Source organism: Mixophyes fleayi, chromosome 8 (assembly GCF_038048845.1).
Source record: "Mixophyes fleayi isolate aMixFle1 chromosome 8, aMixFle1.hap1, whole genome shotgun sequence".
NCBI lineage: Eukaryota > Metazoa > Chordata > Amphibia > Anura > Limnodynastidae > Mixophyes > Mixophyes fleayi.
The window spans coordinates 89369857-89388273 of NC_134409.1; the positions used below are offsets into that span (position 1 = coordinate 89369857).

At 45.0% G+C, this 18417-nt stretch overlaps 1 protein-coding gene across 3 annotated transcripts in view; it reads left to right on the top strand.

The window, feature by feature from the left end:
- SREBF2 (sterol regulatory element binding transcription factor 2) overlaps positions 1-18417 on the top strand; it is a 107407-nt gene that overhangs the window by 56910 nt on the left and 32080 nt on the right. For all 3 annotated transcript variants that reach the window (XM_075182859.1, XM_075182858.1, XM_075182860.1), the window contains one exon: positions 3187-3371. In XM_075182859.1, the coding sequence (XP_075038960.1) occupies positions 3187-3371 (185 nt within the window). The remainder of the gene's footprint in view (positions 1-3186; positions 3372-18417) is intronic.

Sequence of the window (18417 nt, forward strand, 5' to 3'; positions counted from 1 at the left end):
TGTTTGTGAATTACTTCCTAGAAATAGTGTGACATGGTTCTCTTAGAAGCTGTTAGATCAATGGGTTTTGTGTATGGTAAACTACCCAGAGGGGGCTGGTAGATAAGGGTAGCACCTTATACCATTTATGGTAGGACGCAAATGTGAAAGCCTTTGAGGATATCTCTTGCAAGACAATGAAATCTTACACATGTTTGGGAGGCCCCAGACATGCCGACTGCAGAGACAGGGTTGTATAGTAATGACAGATTCAAGCTGAATAAGGTCACAGGAAGGGGGGCTGTGGGCCCTGTAGCTTGGTTTTAAAACTGTATTGAAAATGTAACTCGTGATTCTCTCTGAGGGAGTCAATTGATTGAAGAGGTTCCATTTTTTTCTGCTTCTCCCAGCCCCAGAAACTTGATTCTAAGTGTGGTATCAATTCTGTGTTTATCCTTTTTATTTTATAAGAAACAATTGCACTATATTTGTCTGTCTTTTTATATCTTTTTATCTTAAGCATTGTGGATGTATTTTCCTTATTAAATTACTTAAGTTCTAGTCTCTGTTCTTGCGAATTCACGCGACAGTTTGGTCCAGACGCTACCTAATGGAGACTGCGCAAACCGTGTGGTTTATTGTGAACTCTGATTAAAGTAAATTGTGTTAGATTAATGCTAGGGAGAACCGAAGGATTCCTAAATAAGAGTGTTAGCTCTTGTCCGAAAAAACCTTGGTGGTGGTAATTAGTATCGCAAAGCTAGTGTGTGGCATAGATAGGGAAGGTTTTAATCATTTTAGACAGACCAGGTGTTTGTTGTTTGGTTAACCCTGTGTCACATATGCATCACGCAGACTCAGGTGAGTGCTGTTCGTGACACTGGCATTCATTAAAACCTTCGTATCTTAAAGGGACAATAACTCCAATCATAAAATTCAGATAAAAAACAATACTTGAATAATACACAAAAGATCATACAGGTTAGTGTATAAAATACCGTAATATATCTCCTAATCTTCTGTTAAAAACATTTTAATTCAAAGTCCTGGTTTAGCCCTTTAGGAAATAGGGTATTTAAGCGATGAATCCACTTGATTTCACACTTGGCTAAAATAACAGAAGAATCCCTTCGTCTCCACTTATCTCATATGAGAATACAACATTAATCTCTTTACAATTGAGAGACCAGGTGGAAAACCAGCTACCTGCGACTTTGTCTTCTTAAACCGGGAGAACCTGGATGGAGCCGTAAGTTCCGGTTCTGCAAAACCTAAAGTATGCCTGATGCCAAAATGAGGTTATTCACATTATGAGAGGCTAACTGTAGCTTCAACCTGCAAGTCCAAATCCAATTCCCCATCCTCTGCTGAGGAATGGTCTGAATCCTGATCTTGTACATGAACGCTTCTGAAATAGTCCGCTTGCCCCATGAGAGATGTTAAGCAAGCGTTCCGCTCCTTGAGTGGACTCGAATTGTGAGGATGTGTCTGCGACAGCCTGAGACTATGTAGATTTGTAAAAAATGGAAGCTTCATGTACCTCTGTGGAACGTAACATCACCTTAGTGAGCTTGGCCATGGCCGTAGCCAGTGATCTAGCCCAGAGCGGTTCCTCCAGAGCTGCTGACGACTGAGTTGGCGCCTGGCACTTCTGGATCTCGGATTCGCAAACTGTTCAAAGAGCATCCTGGACTCAAGACTCGGACATACAGGGCTATTTTTCAGAGTACAGATGTAACAGCTCTACAATTGTTTTAAATGGTAAATTATTAAACAACAATACGAAGAAACTGGCTGAGGAGTGGCAGAGCAGGGAAACAGTGTGCAGTACGTTGTGTCTCCATGTCCCAGTGTCCAAAAATGGCCGCGGGAGGGGGAGGGAGTTATGCCTCCAGTACCTCCTTTGCATTTTAGTATTGCTGTCGGCTTTGAATGCACCCACGCATAATAAATATTTACTCAGGCTGCATATACTCTCTTTAGCAAGCGATTCGCCTCATAATGAGAGCTATCGCTGCTGTCCTCCCTCATTTGTTAACGCATAAATGATTCAAAAAAAATATAAGTATTTGAAAAAGCAAAGGTTATCTTTATTCTTGCAAATTGCATATGCAATGGTCTGTATTCATCATGAAACACGACAATATCCTCCATGTAAGACACAAGTTATATATAAGTAACACCACCCCTCTTACATACGTCACTAACCACATCATATACTAAAGAATATACCTCAAAAGGACAAAGTTGGTTATATATAATCTCTTCATAGTACACAGATTTCTATGCCTAAGCAGGTCAAAGGGCATATGTGACCTCTTACACTCTTCTCTCTATATAGCATGACAGCTGCTGACCATTTTAACATCCTATGAATAGATGCCCTATTGTAGAGTATAACATAGAAAAACAATTTAACCATTTCACAGAATACAGAAAGAAATCATTTGACCAACAGATTTTATACACATCAATATTGTTTTATCCAACATATATTTGTACCATAATTTTTCTATTACACATTGTCTAGGGTGGAGAGGGAACTTTCCGGCATGTCCGGGCGGGATGGAGATGCTGCTGCAACTTCACTCCTGCTCGTTCTAAATACTGTGGCTTCGACTTGTAAAAGCAGTGCTGGCTGTTGAATAAATGCTGCCTGTATGGCAGTCTTATAATATGCGGCAAAAATGCTAATTTTTAGGGAATACTGCCTGCAATGATGCAAGGCAAGAGAGCCAGGCTACTGCTTACCTTGCGCATGAACCCAGAGTGAAGGTAGCCAACAAGCTATTCACTTCTCTGGGTCCTTAGATCGGTCCCTGTACTGCATCTGAAAAGGAATTGCAAAACAAAAACAAAGTCAGGAGCCTATACATGACCTATCTGCTCGGCACTTAGAGAAAACTGAGGTATGTGCAGGACAGGAGGAGGGGGCATAGTGTGTGAATTAAACAATTGTAAGTGCCTAAACTCCTAGACCATCTGCTATACCCCAATGTCCCCCAATGGTAGGAAGGAGAAATGTGTTTTTGTTTTTTTGTTTTTTGTGTTTTTTTTGTTTTGTTTTTGTTTTTAAATGTTTTAACACCAACACACCTGTGTAGTTTTATTTGGTGATGGGGGGACCGTTTTAAGGATCTAATGAAAGAAACGAGCAATTCATTTTATTGCTTTTTGTAAAGTGTTATTTTTATCAATGTATTTCAGGTCTTTCTGGGAGCTGGCTCGACTGGCTTATCCCCACGTTAATTCTCTGGCTGGTTAATGGCGTGATTGTTCTCAGTGTCTTCATGAAATTGTTGATCCATGGAGAGCCAGTCACCCGATTACACTCTCGTTCCTCTGTGAAGTTCTGGAGACACCGCAAACAGGCTGACTTGGATCTTGCCCGGGTAAATTTCACTTTTCATCTTTGTGGTCAACTATGAATTTAAAAAATTGACAGTTGACAACCAATTTTATTTCTTTTCTGAAATTATTTTTGGTACAATGCATGTGCTTCACAGCTCAGGTACCCTCATCTTTATTCACTTCTCTGGCCTTATCTTAAGGGGTGTTTTTAGATGTAGCTAATTGATAATGAGTAAGTTCCTGTCAGATATGCTCCAAGTAACCTATGAGAAGGTTGTGATGAGCGCCAGTTGTACAGAAGCCAGCATAAATATTAATGTATAGGATCTAAACTGTGCAATCTCATGACTGAACAACCAATGTATGCTTCAGATTTACATTCAATTATATTTGTGTTCATCCTATCACCCTTTGTAGAGGCCAATTTGAAAAAATATAAAATTCTTTTACATACAGCGTTTTTGGCAAGCGCTCATTGTCAAAAAAAATTTACCTTATGTCAGAGGTGGGACACCCTTCTTGTATCCTGTGAAGCGGAGGCTTGTCCAAAAGTAGTTCTACAGACCAAAAGGAATAATGATTGACACAGTCCACTCAGCTTGTTAATCACCCTAAGTGGCTGAATAAAAAGTATATTCCCTCAGTCCCCCCCTGTCCCCCCTCCCCCCCCCCCCCTTAATTATTCTGTTATTGCAACTGGCTCTGTGTCTCGCTCTATCACCTCAGAGTAGCAGCTATGAGTTCAGAGTCTGGACATGTTCATTCAGGGATTGGTGAGGGTTTCACATTTTTTGTTCAAACCGCTCTTAAGTCTATGTGGCTGCTAGGGCCTCCCTTAGACCCTTTTTGGCTTTTACCTGGTTTAATGAAGATATTGGTAATTGTATAGAACAGCTTTCTAAAGTGGTGGTTGAGTCAGACGTGGAGGACTCCTCTTTTGAGGAAGAAGTTCCCTCTGACCTTCAGGGATGGTGGAATTTAATACAGGCTGTCCTTGAGACTGCGGATCCTTCTCTATTTGCAAAGCGGTAAATAAGTTATTTTATTCTCACTCTTCAAGGATTTGTTGGGAGAGGCATGGTTGTCGCCAGATCGGAAATTCCAGATGTCCCATCGGCTGCAGTACAGTTGTTTTCCCCCTGAGATTTTTGCTAAATAGGAAGCTCCTCCAAGGGTGTATGCTCCTGCTGTGCGTTTGGCTAAGGTCACTACAATCCCTATTCCCACATTTAAGGACACCCTCAACCTAATGGTCCGCATAGTCCTTAAGTCCGTTTTTGTGGCAGCAGTTGTCTCTTAAAAGCCTGCTTTGACATCTGTTTGGGTGAACAAGGCTGTGGAACACTGGTCCGAACAGCTTTCAGAGGGTGTGATGGCCAGCAAACTAAGCTGAATTGCTTCCTTTGGTGAAACAGATTCAGAGGGCTACTGACTATTTGGGGAGCCGGCCCTGGACGTTGCACTGATAGCGGCAGGGATCTCTGCCTCTGCTGTCTCACTTGACTCTCTGACATAAGTGCCTGGAGACTGATGTGGAGTCTAAGAAAACTCTTGATTCACATTTTTCTGGTTCTGTTTGGCCCAGAACTTGATACCATTATTAGTATGGCGAAAGGGGGAAAGAGTACTTTCCTTCCTGTTAATGCTCCTAAGCCCAGAGTGTCCAGGTTTCGCTCCTTTTGTTCCTCGGGAAGGTCACAGTCAGTACTCCAGAGGTCAGTCTGCCCCCAGGAAGGGGAAGGGGGTTGCAATGCTGATGCCAGGTCTGGTCTAGCTAAGTCTGCAGTTGGCGTGATGAGCATTCTGCCCACCATGGTCTAAGCCCGTCTTTGCCTCTTATGTGATTTCAGTGGGATCAGTGGTTTGTCTACCATGGATGCCTGAGTGCGAGGAATCATGGACTTGAGGATACATGAAAATCTCTGGTATACCCCAGACAGTTCTTTTCACACGGCTCATCACGTGTTGGACAGAGCGTCTGGCACTTCGAGAGGCCATCCGCTCCCTGATTTCTTCCGGGGTGGTTATTCCAGTTCTGGGTGCTCATATTCATGATGGAGTCCTTGCAATCGGTAATTCACGTGATGGTACATGGGAGTTCATGGTGTGTTTTGGACATTAGGGACAACCATCTGCATGTTCCTATCTGGGAGGGTCATCAGTCCCTTTTCCGGCTTTGATGGTCAATCAGACCATTTTGAGTTCTGGGCTCTTCCTTTTGGTCTGGTCACGGGTCTTCACCAAAATCATGGCGCTCATGACTGCACTGTGTCGGTCCAAGGGAGTTACAATCATTCCTTACCTAGACAATCCTCTTCTCAAGGCAGTGTCCTCTTCAGTGCTTCTGTCCCATGTCTATGTGAAGTAGAGTCCCCATGGTTGGGCCCTCAATCTCAAGAAGTCTAAATTAACTCTGGTGTCCTTTCCACCGGACAAGATTCAGGCCTTGTGCAACATGGTAAAGTCGCTATTGGCTCTCCGACAGACGCATGAAGGTTCTGCACAATATGGTATCGACTTTCGAGCTAGTCCAGTTTTCTCACTTTCATGTTAGGAAGTTTCAGCTGGTACTTGTCTCAAAATGGAACAGATCTCGCCTGAACCCTTCCAGGTAATTTATCTTTCCCCTCTGGTTCGTCAGTCGCTCCTTTGGTGTCTGCAGAAAGAGCATCTCTGCAGGGATCCTCCTTTTTCATTTTGGATTGGACTTTGGTGACTACTGATGCCAGCCTCCTATTTTGGGTTGCTGTCTGTCTTTAAGCCTGTTTTCAGGATCTTTGGACTTTGGAGGAATCCAAGTTTCCGATCAATGTGTTGGAACTGCGAGTGGTCCACTCTCTGGTCCGTGCAGACTTTTTTGTGCAGGGTGGTAAAGATAGTCGTACAATGCCACGGTAGTGGCATACCTCAATCTACAGGGTAGCACCAAGGAGTCCTTTAGCCATGCGAGAGACATGCAAAATATTTCTGTGTCGAAAATCACATTCTGCTAAGACTGCATAGAGAATGTAAGATCTATATATCTTGGTTTGTACAGAAATGATTTTCAGCTTCTTATTTAGACTGCATCTCTTATTACAAGAGGATATGGACAGCGGTTTAAGGTTTAGCTCCTTACCGGTTCAGGTTTATTCTGTCTATTTTCTTCCAAAGGAGACTAACACTGGTCCCAAAAGTATAGATATTTCTGCAAGAAGTCTTCTGTGTTTGGCCTCCATATATTCCTCCAGTTGCTTCATGAGATCTTAACTTAAGCTTGCCTGCTTTACAACAAGCCTCCGTTTGAACCCGTGGATTTAGTGAAAATTAATAAAGTAATCTTGCCTGGAAGACCCAACTTTGGTGTCTATGTGGCCCTGGTTAATGATGCTGTGGGACATGAACGCTTTACCTCTCAGTCCCGGAATACTCTGCCCATCACGACCATACTCAAATACTTTTGTAAAGTCACGATATGCGGTGCAATCTCCCCCCTCCCTCCCACTTTATCGCTTTCATGAGTGTATTCCTGGCATTACCAACTGTATGGGTACACTAATCCATTTCAATCCATTATATTTGCTCTTTTCCCGGTCTTTTACCAATCTGGATACATCTTAATACGTTAATATTTTGAAACTTTATCTTCATATCATAGAAATGTGTTTTAAGCTGATGTATATGCTACATTATCATGTTTCTTTACACTATGTGAAACACCATACTTGTCAAAACTATCTTTTTCTTTTTCTGTATTTAAAAAAAAAAAAAGAATAAAAATGTAATTTTTTTAAAAAAAAACCAAAAACATGCACATCCAGCACTTGCTTATGGTTTCTGAATTCTGGTACTTGATCTGTGTACAGACATTTATCTGCAATCTAGAAAATACCAGATCAAAGGTATGATACGGGATGTTTCATTGAAGAGGGGAGCTGGAACAATAAAACAAACAAAAATAAATAAATACTCACGTGACCGCGGTGCCGCGTCCCTCCTCTCCTCTTCTCCATTCCCACTGAATGTCGGGCGTGACTTGATGACGTCAGTCAGTGAGGCGCGCCGGACAAGACAAAACCAGAAGAGAAGAGAAAAGGAAAGAAGCTGACAGGAGGTAAGTAAAGAAACGGAGAGGCAAGGGGAGGAAAGGGACAGTGCTATAAAGAAGGGGGAGTAAAAAACCGGGGGAGAGAAACATAGAATAAATAAAAAAGGGGAGAGAAACATAGAATAAATAAAAAAGGGGAGAGAAACATAGAATAAATAAAAAAGGGGAGAGAAACATAGAATAAATAAAAAAGGGGAGAGAAACATAGAATAAATAAAAAAGGGGAGAGAAGCACAGAATAAATAAAGTGGGGAGAAGCACAGAATAAATAAAGTGGGGAGAAGCACAGAATAAATAAAGTGGGGAGAGGCACATTTAATAGTGGGGACTATTAAAGATGGGGTGGTTTGGGGGCTATTGAATAGTTTAGGGAGAATGAGGTCTATTTAATGTGACTGAATTTATTAATGGCAGTGATGATTGCGGGAAATAGGTATTGCTAGGCTTTTTGCAGGAAGGGAAATAGGTTTATTTATTAAATGTGAATACTATTATTTTAATGTTGGGGCTGGAGGAAGGCCTAATTATTAATCGTGGGTGCTATTGATTTAACGCCGGGGCTGGCTGTAATTTTCTAAATGTAGCCATTTTTTTCCCCAAATAGGTCCTCCAACATTCCAGCATCCGGACAAGCAGCAACTAAAGAAAGCAGCAGTCACAGGTGGTGAAAGTGAGAAGAACAGGTGGTAGAGAGCAGGAGAGTGTGTGAAATGTTGTGATTCTAGTAGGGACAATGGCAATTTTTGGTGAGTGTTGTGCCCAATGTAAGTTGCAGGCCAAGACTGAACTTTGTGTACACACTGCATTCTTTGTATACTACACTGTGGTGCTAGATGTCTTAAAAGTCAGGAGTGCTGGGACATATGTGTCGCTCTGGTGATTCAGGACCTAGTGATTTTGATGTGCTAGCCTCGCCCCAATGGTGCGTTGCCACGCCCCCAAATGTATGACCACACCCCCAAAAATTTTGCACTGCCGTTAGGCTAGCCACGCCCTAACGGCGCATTGACACGCCCCTGAATGTATGGCCACACCCCCGAATTTTTTTGCACCGCTGTTAGGCTTACTCGACTATGAGGGGGGCCCCATGAATTTGTTGTACCCGGGCCCTGAATTTCTCTTGCCAGCCCTGTGTCCGTCCTCCTGATCTGACAGTCAGATAGACTGCAGACACTGCATAAGGAGGGGTGGCAGAAGGTAAGTGAAACTCTCTCCCAGCACAATGCTGAGAGAGAGGTCTAGAAAATCGCAGTGTATCCCTGAGCAGGCTGCTTCTTACTAGGAGCAGTAATTCTATGGAAAAAAAAATGAGATTCTATTTTTAGCTCAGGAGACAGGGTCAGGCAAGGGTCACTAAGATAGTGAAGCTCTGCTAGGCACTGGATTGTTGAATGTTACCAATTCAGTGCTGGGCCCTGGGGGAATCTATTACACTTCCTCCATGGTAGTCTCTCACTACTATGTGTGCAGACACCAGAATAAACAGCCATTTTCTCTTTCATCCAGTCTGGGGGACACTGCTTACCATGGGTTGTGGAGGGAGCTTGGGGAGTTGGCACCTAACTAGTTAACTATTAGTGCTGCCGACAGACCCCTCCCCTCTACAATCCCCCTGCCTCTTCCTCTTCCTGTCAGTTTTTTTCAGGTGCCCATGGAGTTGGGCAGTGTTTTTAGTGCTTAGTGTAATTTTATTACTTTTATTTTATTCTTTTAATTTTTACTTCATTTTTTCCCAGTAGCAGGCTGGAGTGTGTTCTAATATAGAGGACACACTCACAGCACAGCAGCGCAGACGCTCCCCTGTCAGATGAGAGCCAGCAGTTCTCACTGACAGGGACAAGAAAGGAGATGAAGGAAAGGGTGTCTAAAATTGAGTGACAAGCGGTCTCACGGATCGCTGTCACTCCTGAGCCTCCCCGATAACCGGCGCTGCCATTGCAGGCATAGAGTGCCGGTTATCGGATATGTCAGTTGACGGCGGCCATTTTGGATTTCCGGAAGGAGAAATCCAAAATGGAAGGGGGCTATACCTGGATCCCCCCTCATGCATAGGAGGTCTCCACTACTCTGCTACAGAAAATTTATTTTTATTTTTTAAATTGCTGCAGAAGCAGCACTACTGAAGGGGGAGAGTTAACACATAGAGCTCCCCCTCCTTCCTGAGAGAGAGATGGTCTGTCCCAGTCTCCTGGCGCCAAGGAGAAGCCCAGGAACAGAGAACAGATCTGAGGGAGCAGGCACCAGGATACTGCTGTTGGACTTCTCCCCTGTTTGGCCTATGGCTAAGTATCTGATTTATTTAAACACATATTCTGTATTGCTGTGTACAAGAGGGCTAGTAGGAGTTATATTATAATTCTCCTACCTGCTTAAATATTATTTTCTCTACTCGGCTAAAATTTTTCAATTTAAGTCTGTGTGTTTGGTGTGCCTTCCTTTATTCAGAAATGTCAGATAAGGGAAAGGGCCCTAAATCAATATTTTTTACGTGTTCTAAATGTCATGTAAAATTAACTTGTGGGCAGATGGACCCGTTGGCGCTCTGTTTGTGAAGCAGGGGTTCCACCTGCGCAAACCCAACAGGTCTCAGCCCCTCCATCGGAGGAATCGGCCTGGGTGGCCTCCCTGACACAGTCGGTTTCCTCCTTAGCACAGATTGTTTCTTAATCCAATCAATTGTGGTCTAGTGGGGCAACTTCGGCGTCTAATAATCCAAATACACCATTGGGCCTCCCTGCTTCCTCTGGTTCCAGTGGAACGTCTATACCAGGACCTTCCTCATTACAGACGGACCAAGCCCCTGTTCCCACACAGCCGCCATGGTCCGCAGCTTTTATAAAGGGTTTGGATAAACTGAACCAGTTACTCAAATCCCCAAATATTCCGCCTGCTAGAAGGAAGTGGCCTAGATCTGATAATACTCTTATGGTCCTTTCAGACTCTGAGGAGTTTTCAGAGGAAGAGGGGGATATTAATTCTGAGCCTGACCAGGTTCTACCGTTGGGACAGGAAGAAAGCTCTAAAAGCCAATTTATTAACGATTTGGTTTTAACAGTAAGACAAGCGTTGGATCTCCCAGAACCGGAAGATCCGACTCCCAGAGACAGAAATCTTTTTAAGAAAGCCAAAAGAAGGGCTAGCCGTTTCCCCCCTTAGAGATATCGCAGAAGGAGCCTGGAAACAGCCGGAGAAAAGGTTCTTTGTTCCCAAAGGTTCTCTTCCCTGTATCCATTGCAGGAAGAGGATGTGGTTCGCTGGGAGAGCATTCCAAAAGTGGATATTCCTATAGCTCGATTGGCCAAACACGCTTTACTCCCAGCCCCAGGTTCTGCATCCCTACAGGATGTCAATCACCGCAGAGTGGAATCCCAGCTAAAATCTATATTTTGCGGCTGCGGGTTCTTCCTCTAGGCCCACATTTGCGTCAGCTTGGGTTGCTAGAGCCATGGAAGCATGGGCAGACCAGCTGGCAGAGGCATTACAGGACTCTGATTTACTTCCCCTGGCTTTGCATTTGAAGGAGGCATCGGGGTACCTGTATGAGGCTGCCCAGTATACAGCGGCTGTATCCTCTTCTATTCAGGCTGCATCTATCTCAGCAAGAAGAAGTTATGGCTGAAATCATTGGAAGGAGATGCGGAATAAAAAAAAAAAAAAAAGTGCGTGGAAATCATTCCTTTTTCAGCGGCAGGTTTGTTCGGCCCGGAATTGGATACCCTGATCTCTTAGGCAACCGGGGGCAAAAGCACTTCCCTAGCAGGAGCCGGAACCCTCGGGTCAGCTCTTTTTCGTCAGCCTTTTCGGGGGACCTCCTTTCCTAAAGGACAGTCCTTTAGAGGCAGACAGCCCAATTCTCGAGGCTCCTCTGCCAGGGGGAGATCCTCGTTTGCAGCTAGGCGCCAGGCCTCCATGTCCCAGGAGAAGCCTGCGTCATGACGACCACTCTTCTGCAGGGGGCGCCAGTGGGGGGACGTCTGTCTTTGTTTCAGGAACAGTGGGCAGCGTCCTCCCAAGATTCTTGGATTCGGGGTATTATATCAGAGGGGTACAGGATAGACCTGTTGGGCCCCGCTCCATATCGTTTCTTCCAAACTCCGCTACCCCGAGATCCATCAAGAAGGCAGGCTATACAGGATTGGGTCGCCTCTCTTCTTTTTCAAAAGGTTATCTGCAGGGTTCCAGATTACCAGAAAGGGCAGGAGTTTTATTCAAACCTGTTTCTGGTCAAGAAGCCGGACGGCTCCTTTCACCCCATCCTAAATTTAAAGGGCCTCAATGTGCACTTAAAGGTGGACAAATTTCGTATGGAATCCCTGAGGTCGGTGATTAAACGGCTTAGAGAAGGATCAGTTTATGGCGTTCATAGACATAAAGGACGCATACCTCCATATTCCCATATGGATTCACCATCAGTCTCTTCTAAGATTCTCGGTGGGATCCTTCCACTATCCGTTTCGGGCCCTCCCCTTCGGCCTCTCAACAGCGCAGAGGGTTTTCACGAAGGTCATGTCAGTTATGGCAGCATGTCTTCACCTTCAGGGAGTTCAGGTCGTGCCTTATTTGGACGATCTGCTCATCAAATCCTCCTCAGTAGATTGCTTACGTCATCACTTGTCCCTCACCTTGGTGGTCCTCGAGAAATCCCAGATGGTTCCGTGTCAACACATGGTTTTCCTAGGCCTCTTCATGGACACCAGCCAGCAAAAGGTTTTCCTGCCTGTCGAGAAGGTTGCTTCAACTCAGAGCATAGCAACTCAGGTCTTGTCTTCCCCCAGCCCCTCAATGCACTTGTGCATGCGGCTGCTGGGAAAGATGGTGGCCTCCTTCGAGACCATCCCCTTTGGTTGAGCCCATTCTCGTTGTTTCCAGTGGGATCTGTTAACAAAATGGTCAGGATCCCACCTTCGCTTAGATCTCCAGAGGATCTCTCTCTCCCCGAGGACGAGACAATCACTCCAGTGGCGGCTGATTCGGAAAAACATGACGGTGGGCAGGTCCTTCGCTCCATGGTCATGGATCATAGCTGCGACAGACGCCAACCTGAAAGGTTGGGGGCGGTGATCCTACATCTCCGGCTGCAGGGCTTCTGGTCGGTTCAGGAGTCGACCCTTCAATAAACGTGCTGGAATTGAAGGCTATTCTTTTAGCCCTTCGGGGGGCCCAGTCCCTCCTCCAGGACCACCCCGTCAGTCCGACAATGCCATGGCTGTGACATATGTCAACAGACAGGGAGGAACCAGGAGTGTAGCTGCAATGAAAATTGCAACTTAAATCTTGATTTGGGCAGAAATATATGTTCCAGCAATATCGGCAGTATTCATTCCAGGAATAAGAAATTGGGAGGCCGACTACTTAAGTCGAAATCAGATGATGCCAGGAGAGTGGTCACTCCATCCAGAAGTGTTCCAGTCTCTGGCTCAGAGGTGGGGTCTTCCGGATATAGATCTCATGGCCTCCAGACACAACAGAAAGGTTCACACATTTTGCGCAAGGGCAAGGGACCCCTTAGCGGTGGCAGTGGACGTAATGACGATGTCATGGGACTTCAGGTTGGGATACCTGTTCCCTCCGATTCCCATGCTTCCTCGTGTGCTCAGACGAGTAAAACAAGGAGGTCTGCCAGTAATTCTGATAGCTCCCTCATGGCCGCGCCGAGTCTGGTACGCGGACATACTCTCTATGGCAGAAGGACCGGGGTTTCGTCTTCCATCTCGAGTCGACCTCCTTCTGCAGGGTCCCTTCCGTTACCAGAATTACCTCAGATCAGTTAACGGCATGGCTGTTGAAGCCAGCCTCTGGAGGGCTAGAGGTTGTTTCCCCCAGTGTGGTGAACACTATGATGCGAGCCAGAAAGCCAGTCTCAGCTCGCATCTATCACCGGATTTGGAAAACCTATATCAGATGGTGTGAAAATAGGACATGTCACACATCCTCTTTTCGTCTACCTCGTTTATTGGCTTTTCTTCAGATGGCCTGGAAGCAGGGCTTTGTTTAGGTTCCCTAAAAGTTCAGGTATCGGCACTTTCAGTCTTTTTTCACCTGAAATTAGCGGATTTGCCAGATATTAGGACTTTCCTCCAGGGAGTCTTGCATATTCAGCCTCCCTATGTTCCGCCTACAGCACCGTGGTATCTCAATCTGGTGCTGGATATGCTTAAAGGGCCTCCCTTTGAGCCTTTACTTGGGGCAGATTTGAAATGGTTGACCTGGAAGGTCCTTTTTCTTTTGGCTATTGCATCTGCACGTAGGCTTTCAGAATTAGGTGCTCTGTCTTGTCGGGAACCATATCTGGTTTTCCACGAGGACAGAGCGGTGTTAAGAACTCTCCCTTCTTTCGTTCCTAAAGTAGTTTCGGTTTTCCATCTGAACCAAGAAATTGTCTTCTCATCTACCTCCCATTCGGATCAACAGTCTATGGAAAAGTTAGATGTGGTTAGGGCTCTCCGCATTTATGTCAAATGAACTTCTCAGATTAGACGGACTGATTCTCTGTTTGTTCTTTATGATGCTAATAAGAGAGGCTGGCCAGCCTCAAAACAGTCCATTGCAAGATGGATTACGGCTACTATTAGGCAAGCTTACATAAGGCTAACCGTCCGGTGTTAGAGAGACCTGGTCCTCTGTCTACACCTTTACAAAATTTTACCAGTTTAATGTATTTGCATCCGCGGATGCAAATTTCGCTCGTAATGCTTTGCGAGCGGGATTTTCAGAGTAGTCCCACCCTTAGGGGGCTGCTTTAGAACGTCCCCATGGAAAGCAGTGTCCCCCAGACTGGATGAAAGAGAAAAGAGGATTTATGTACTTACGTTAAATCCGTTTCTCTGATTCCGTCTGGGGGACACTGCGATCCCTCCCTTCTGCTTTTCTTCTGTGTGCTCTTGTTTGACTGCCCTTTTTTCTCCTTGGGCTTTTTAATTAAGTGACAGGAAGAGGAAGAGGCAGGGGGATTGTAGAGGGGAGGGGTCTGTCGGCAGCACTAAAAGTTAACTAGTTATGTGCCAACTCCCCAAGCTCCCTCCACAACCCATGGTAAGCAGTGACCCCCAGACGAAATCAGAGAAACGGATTTAACGTAAGTACATAAATCCTCTTTTATAGCTCCCCTTTTCTGTCCTGATAGAAAGGTTTGGGGATTGTTATTTTCAAATGTTTATTACTTTTACTCTGTGGGGCTTTGTTGGCTGTATTGCAGGCTCACTTTCTGTTCAGTATTGTGGGCTGCTTGATATTTATATTGTGTTTTGTTACACTGTTTATTATACTGTTTTGTTTGTGTTTCGTCCCATCTGTTAACATGTCAGAAGGGGAAAAACCCATGCGTGGCAAAGCTGGTGTTACATCAATGTTAAGTTTCACCTGGACTGTCTGGCACGTTAAGTTATTGTCAGGTGCGCAGGCTCTGTGCGCAGTCTGCCGGCTTTCAAAGAGCATACCGTGTAATACAGCAGCTGCTGCTTTACATACGCCAACACATGCCTGGGTTCGGTCTCTCTCCTATACAGTGGCTGAACTTGCTCAGTTGGTGCTGTCACAGGCTGTGGTCACTCTATCTTCTGATTCTGGTTGCACTGTAGCAACTGACATGGGTTCTAGTTTGCCAGGTCAAGGTTTGACTGGCGGAGTGTGTACAGCCTGCTTGGGTACAGGGAATTGCATCCTCTGTACAGGGTTTGGTTTAGGTTTCTTCCTCTTAGAGAGGATGTTACAAACTGCGGCACCGTCTTCACGGCGCCACAACTTCAGGAAAAATAAGCCAGATTTACTGTAGTTCCCAGAATGAAGGTAATTTAGCGGTGAATTCTGACATGGATGCTCCTTCGGTTATGGAGGAGATTCATTCGGTTCGCCAGAGTGTGGAGGAATTAATACAAGCTGTGTGTCAGGTACTTCACTTTCCTAAGTAAGAGGTTGCTAATGTTGCACAGGCTCCTCTTTTTGCACGAAAAAGAAAAAAATAAATAAAATAATTTTCTTTTTCCTGGCTTCCTTATTAGATTTGTTGTCAGAGCCTTGGACTTCCTCAGATAGCAAGTTCCAATTATTTCGGTGACTGCAGTCTGTTTATCCTTTTCCTCCTGAAGTTTTTTGCTAAATGGTAGACGCTTCCATGTGTGGATGCTGCAGTTACAAGGCTTGCCAAGGTAACTACTATTCCTTGTCCTAACATAGCCGGTCTTAAGGATGGTACAGACCGTTAGGTTAAGGCCGTCCTTAAGCTCATTTTCATGGCAGCATGTGCCTCTTTTAGGCCTGCTTTGACATCTGCGTGGTTTAACAAAGCAGTAGAACGCTGGTCAAAACACCGTTTTCAAGGTTTGTTGGCAGGCAAGCCTTCCTCTGAACTGCTTCTATTAGTGGAGCAAATTCAGAGGGCGATAGATTATTTACAAGAGGCAGTTACATACGCGGGACTGATTGGTGCATGTATTTCTGCCTCTGCAGTTTCAGCTCGTCGTATTCTCTGCCTTAAGTCCTGGAAGGCTGATGGGGAGTCTGAAAAGGTTCTTGAGACCATACCGTTTTCTGGGGGTGTTTTGTTTGGACCTCAGCTTGACTCCATTATCAGTCAAGCTACAGGTGGAAAGGGCACTTTTCTCCCAGTTAATGCTCCCAAACAAAGATTATCCAAATTTCAGTCCTCAGGAAGGTTTCAGGGTTAATATTCCTCAGGCCAATCTTCTACAGGCCAGTCATCCGCCCCTAGGGGTGTTTTGCTGCGTGGGTGCCAGGCCTAGTCGGCTTGACGTCCAGCAGCGAAACCTGTAAACAAGCAGTCCGCATGACGGACATTTTGCTGCTCCTCTGTCGTCAGTGGTGTGAGCTCGTCTTTTTCAGTGGTTGCAGTCTACTACCGATGTCTGGGCTTGGATGTAGTGGATTGAGGATACAAGATTGATCTGCTCGGTCTTATTCCGGAGTGATGATTCCGGTGCCAGATTCTCAGAGGTTTGGGTTTTTATTACAACCTTTTTCACGTACTAAAACCAAAGGACTTATTCAGACCAATTCTGACTCAGAAAATGTTTCAACACCCATGTCACAGTGCCCAGGTTCAAGATCGAGCTTTTGAGCTCGGTCATTCACGGCATGGAACAAGGAAAATTGTTAGGGATTCTAGACATCAAAAATGCCAATCTTCATGTACCTATCTAAGAGGGGTCATCGGTCCCTTTTGAGGTTTGCGGTTCGTTCACAGCACTAACAATTTCAGGCTCTTCACTTTGGTCTGGCCACGACCCCACGTATCTTCACAGACATCATGCCGATCGTGGCTGCTCTGCTAAAGTCAAGAGGATTACAATCATCCATTGTCTGGACGATCTTCTTTTAGTGACATAGTCTCCAAAGGTGCTGTAGGCAACATATCCAAGTAGTAATCCAGACTCTACAGTTTCACGGTTGGATTCTCAACTTCAAAAAGTCCAAGTTGCTCCCATCTCAGCAAATGATCTTTGAGTATTTTTATTTCACATCCATCAAAACGGGTGTTCTTGCCAACGAAGACAGGATTCTAGCCTTGTAGAACAGGGTAAGATCTTGGTTGGTGGCAAGGTAGCGTTCGGTACATTTCGCCATGAGCGTTTTTGGCAACATGGTATCAACTTTCTAGCCAGTCCAGTTTGCTCAATTTCATGCACGACAGTCCCAGTTGGATCTTCTGTTGCAATGCAACAAATACCATCTGAATCTGGCGTCCCAGGTATTTCACCTGTCTCCGCAGACCAGTTAGGTGCTTCTTTTGTGGTTACATAAACAGATTCTCGCCAAGCTTCCAATCAATGTCTTTGAACTGTGAGCAGTCTTCATGCTCTTATAAGCGCACAACACTTGCTGCAGGGAAGGCCAGTGAAGATTCAGTCAGACCATGCCACATCAGTGGCATACCTCAATCATCAGAGCGGTACCAAAAGTCCCTTGGCCATGCGGAAATTGTCCCTTCATCCTAAGGTGTTTTGTCAGTTGGTGGAATGGTGGGGTCATCCGAATATTGACATGGTGGCATCTCGGATGAACCACAAGGTTCTCCTCTTCTGCTCCCGTGCAAGAGATCCTATGTCTGTCCTTGGAGGTATTGCTTAGTGTACCTTTTTCCACCAGTAGCCATGCTTCCGAGGGTGTTAAGAAAGGTAAAGAGAGAGGGTGTTCAAGTTCTTCTGGTAGCGCCGGATTGGCCGCAGAGGGCCTGGTACACCGACGAGCTTGGACCTGGTGGTTGCCGCTACACCCAGATCTATTAACTCAAGATCCCTTTTTGTCATCTACGTTTACAACGTCTAGCTTTAACGGTGTGACTGTTGAAGCTTTGATCCTAAGCGCTAAGGTGTTTCCGAACTTGTGGCGCAAACCATGCTTTGTGCTCGGAAACCAGCCTCTGCAAAGATTTCTTATCGAGTCTGGAAAACTTATTGACTGGTGTAAAAAGAAGGGATATCCTACTTCTTCTTTTTGCTTGGCCAGGTTACTTAGGTTCTTGCAGGAGGGGTTGGATGCAGGTTTGCGCCTTAGTTCTTTTTAAGGTCAGGTGTCAGTTTTTTCTGTCTTCTTTCAAAGAAAACTTTCTGTCATTCCTTATGTGCACATTTTCATTCAGGGCGTTCTTCATGTACAACCTCCATATGTTCTTCCGGTACCACCATGGGTTTTGAATTTGGTGTTGAATGCTTTACGGCATCCGCCTTTTTGAACTTTTGAATACAGTGAAATTCCAATTTCCATTCTAGAAAACGGTTTTGCCCATTTCTTAGGCACGCACAGTTTTCAGAGCTTGCTGCTTTATCTTACAAGTCTCCTCTTCTTGTTTTTCGTAAAAACAGGGCACTTCCTACGGTTGTGTCTGGGTTTTTATCTAAATCAACACATTGTCATTCCGGTCCTGAATGATTTTATGTATTCAGTTTAATGATGTTTCTACTGGTTTTCTCAATGTTGTCCGAGTCTTCCGAATTTATGTGCAGAGGTCTCTTAAGATGCGCAAGACTGGCGATCTTTTGAGTCTC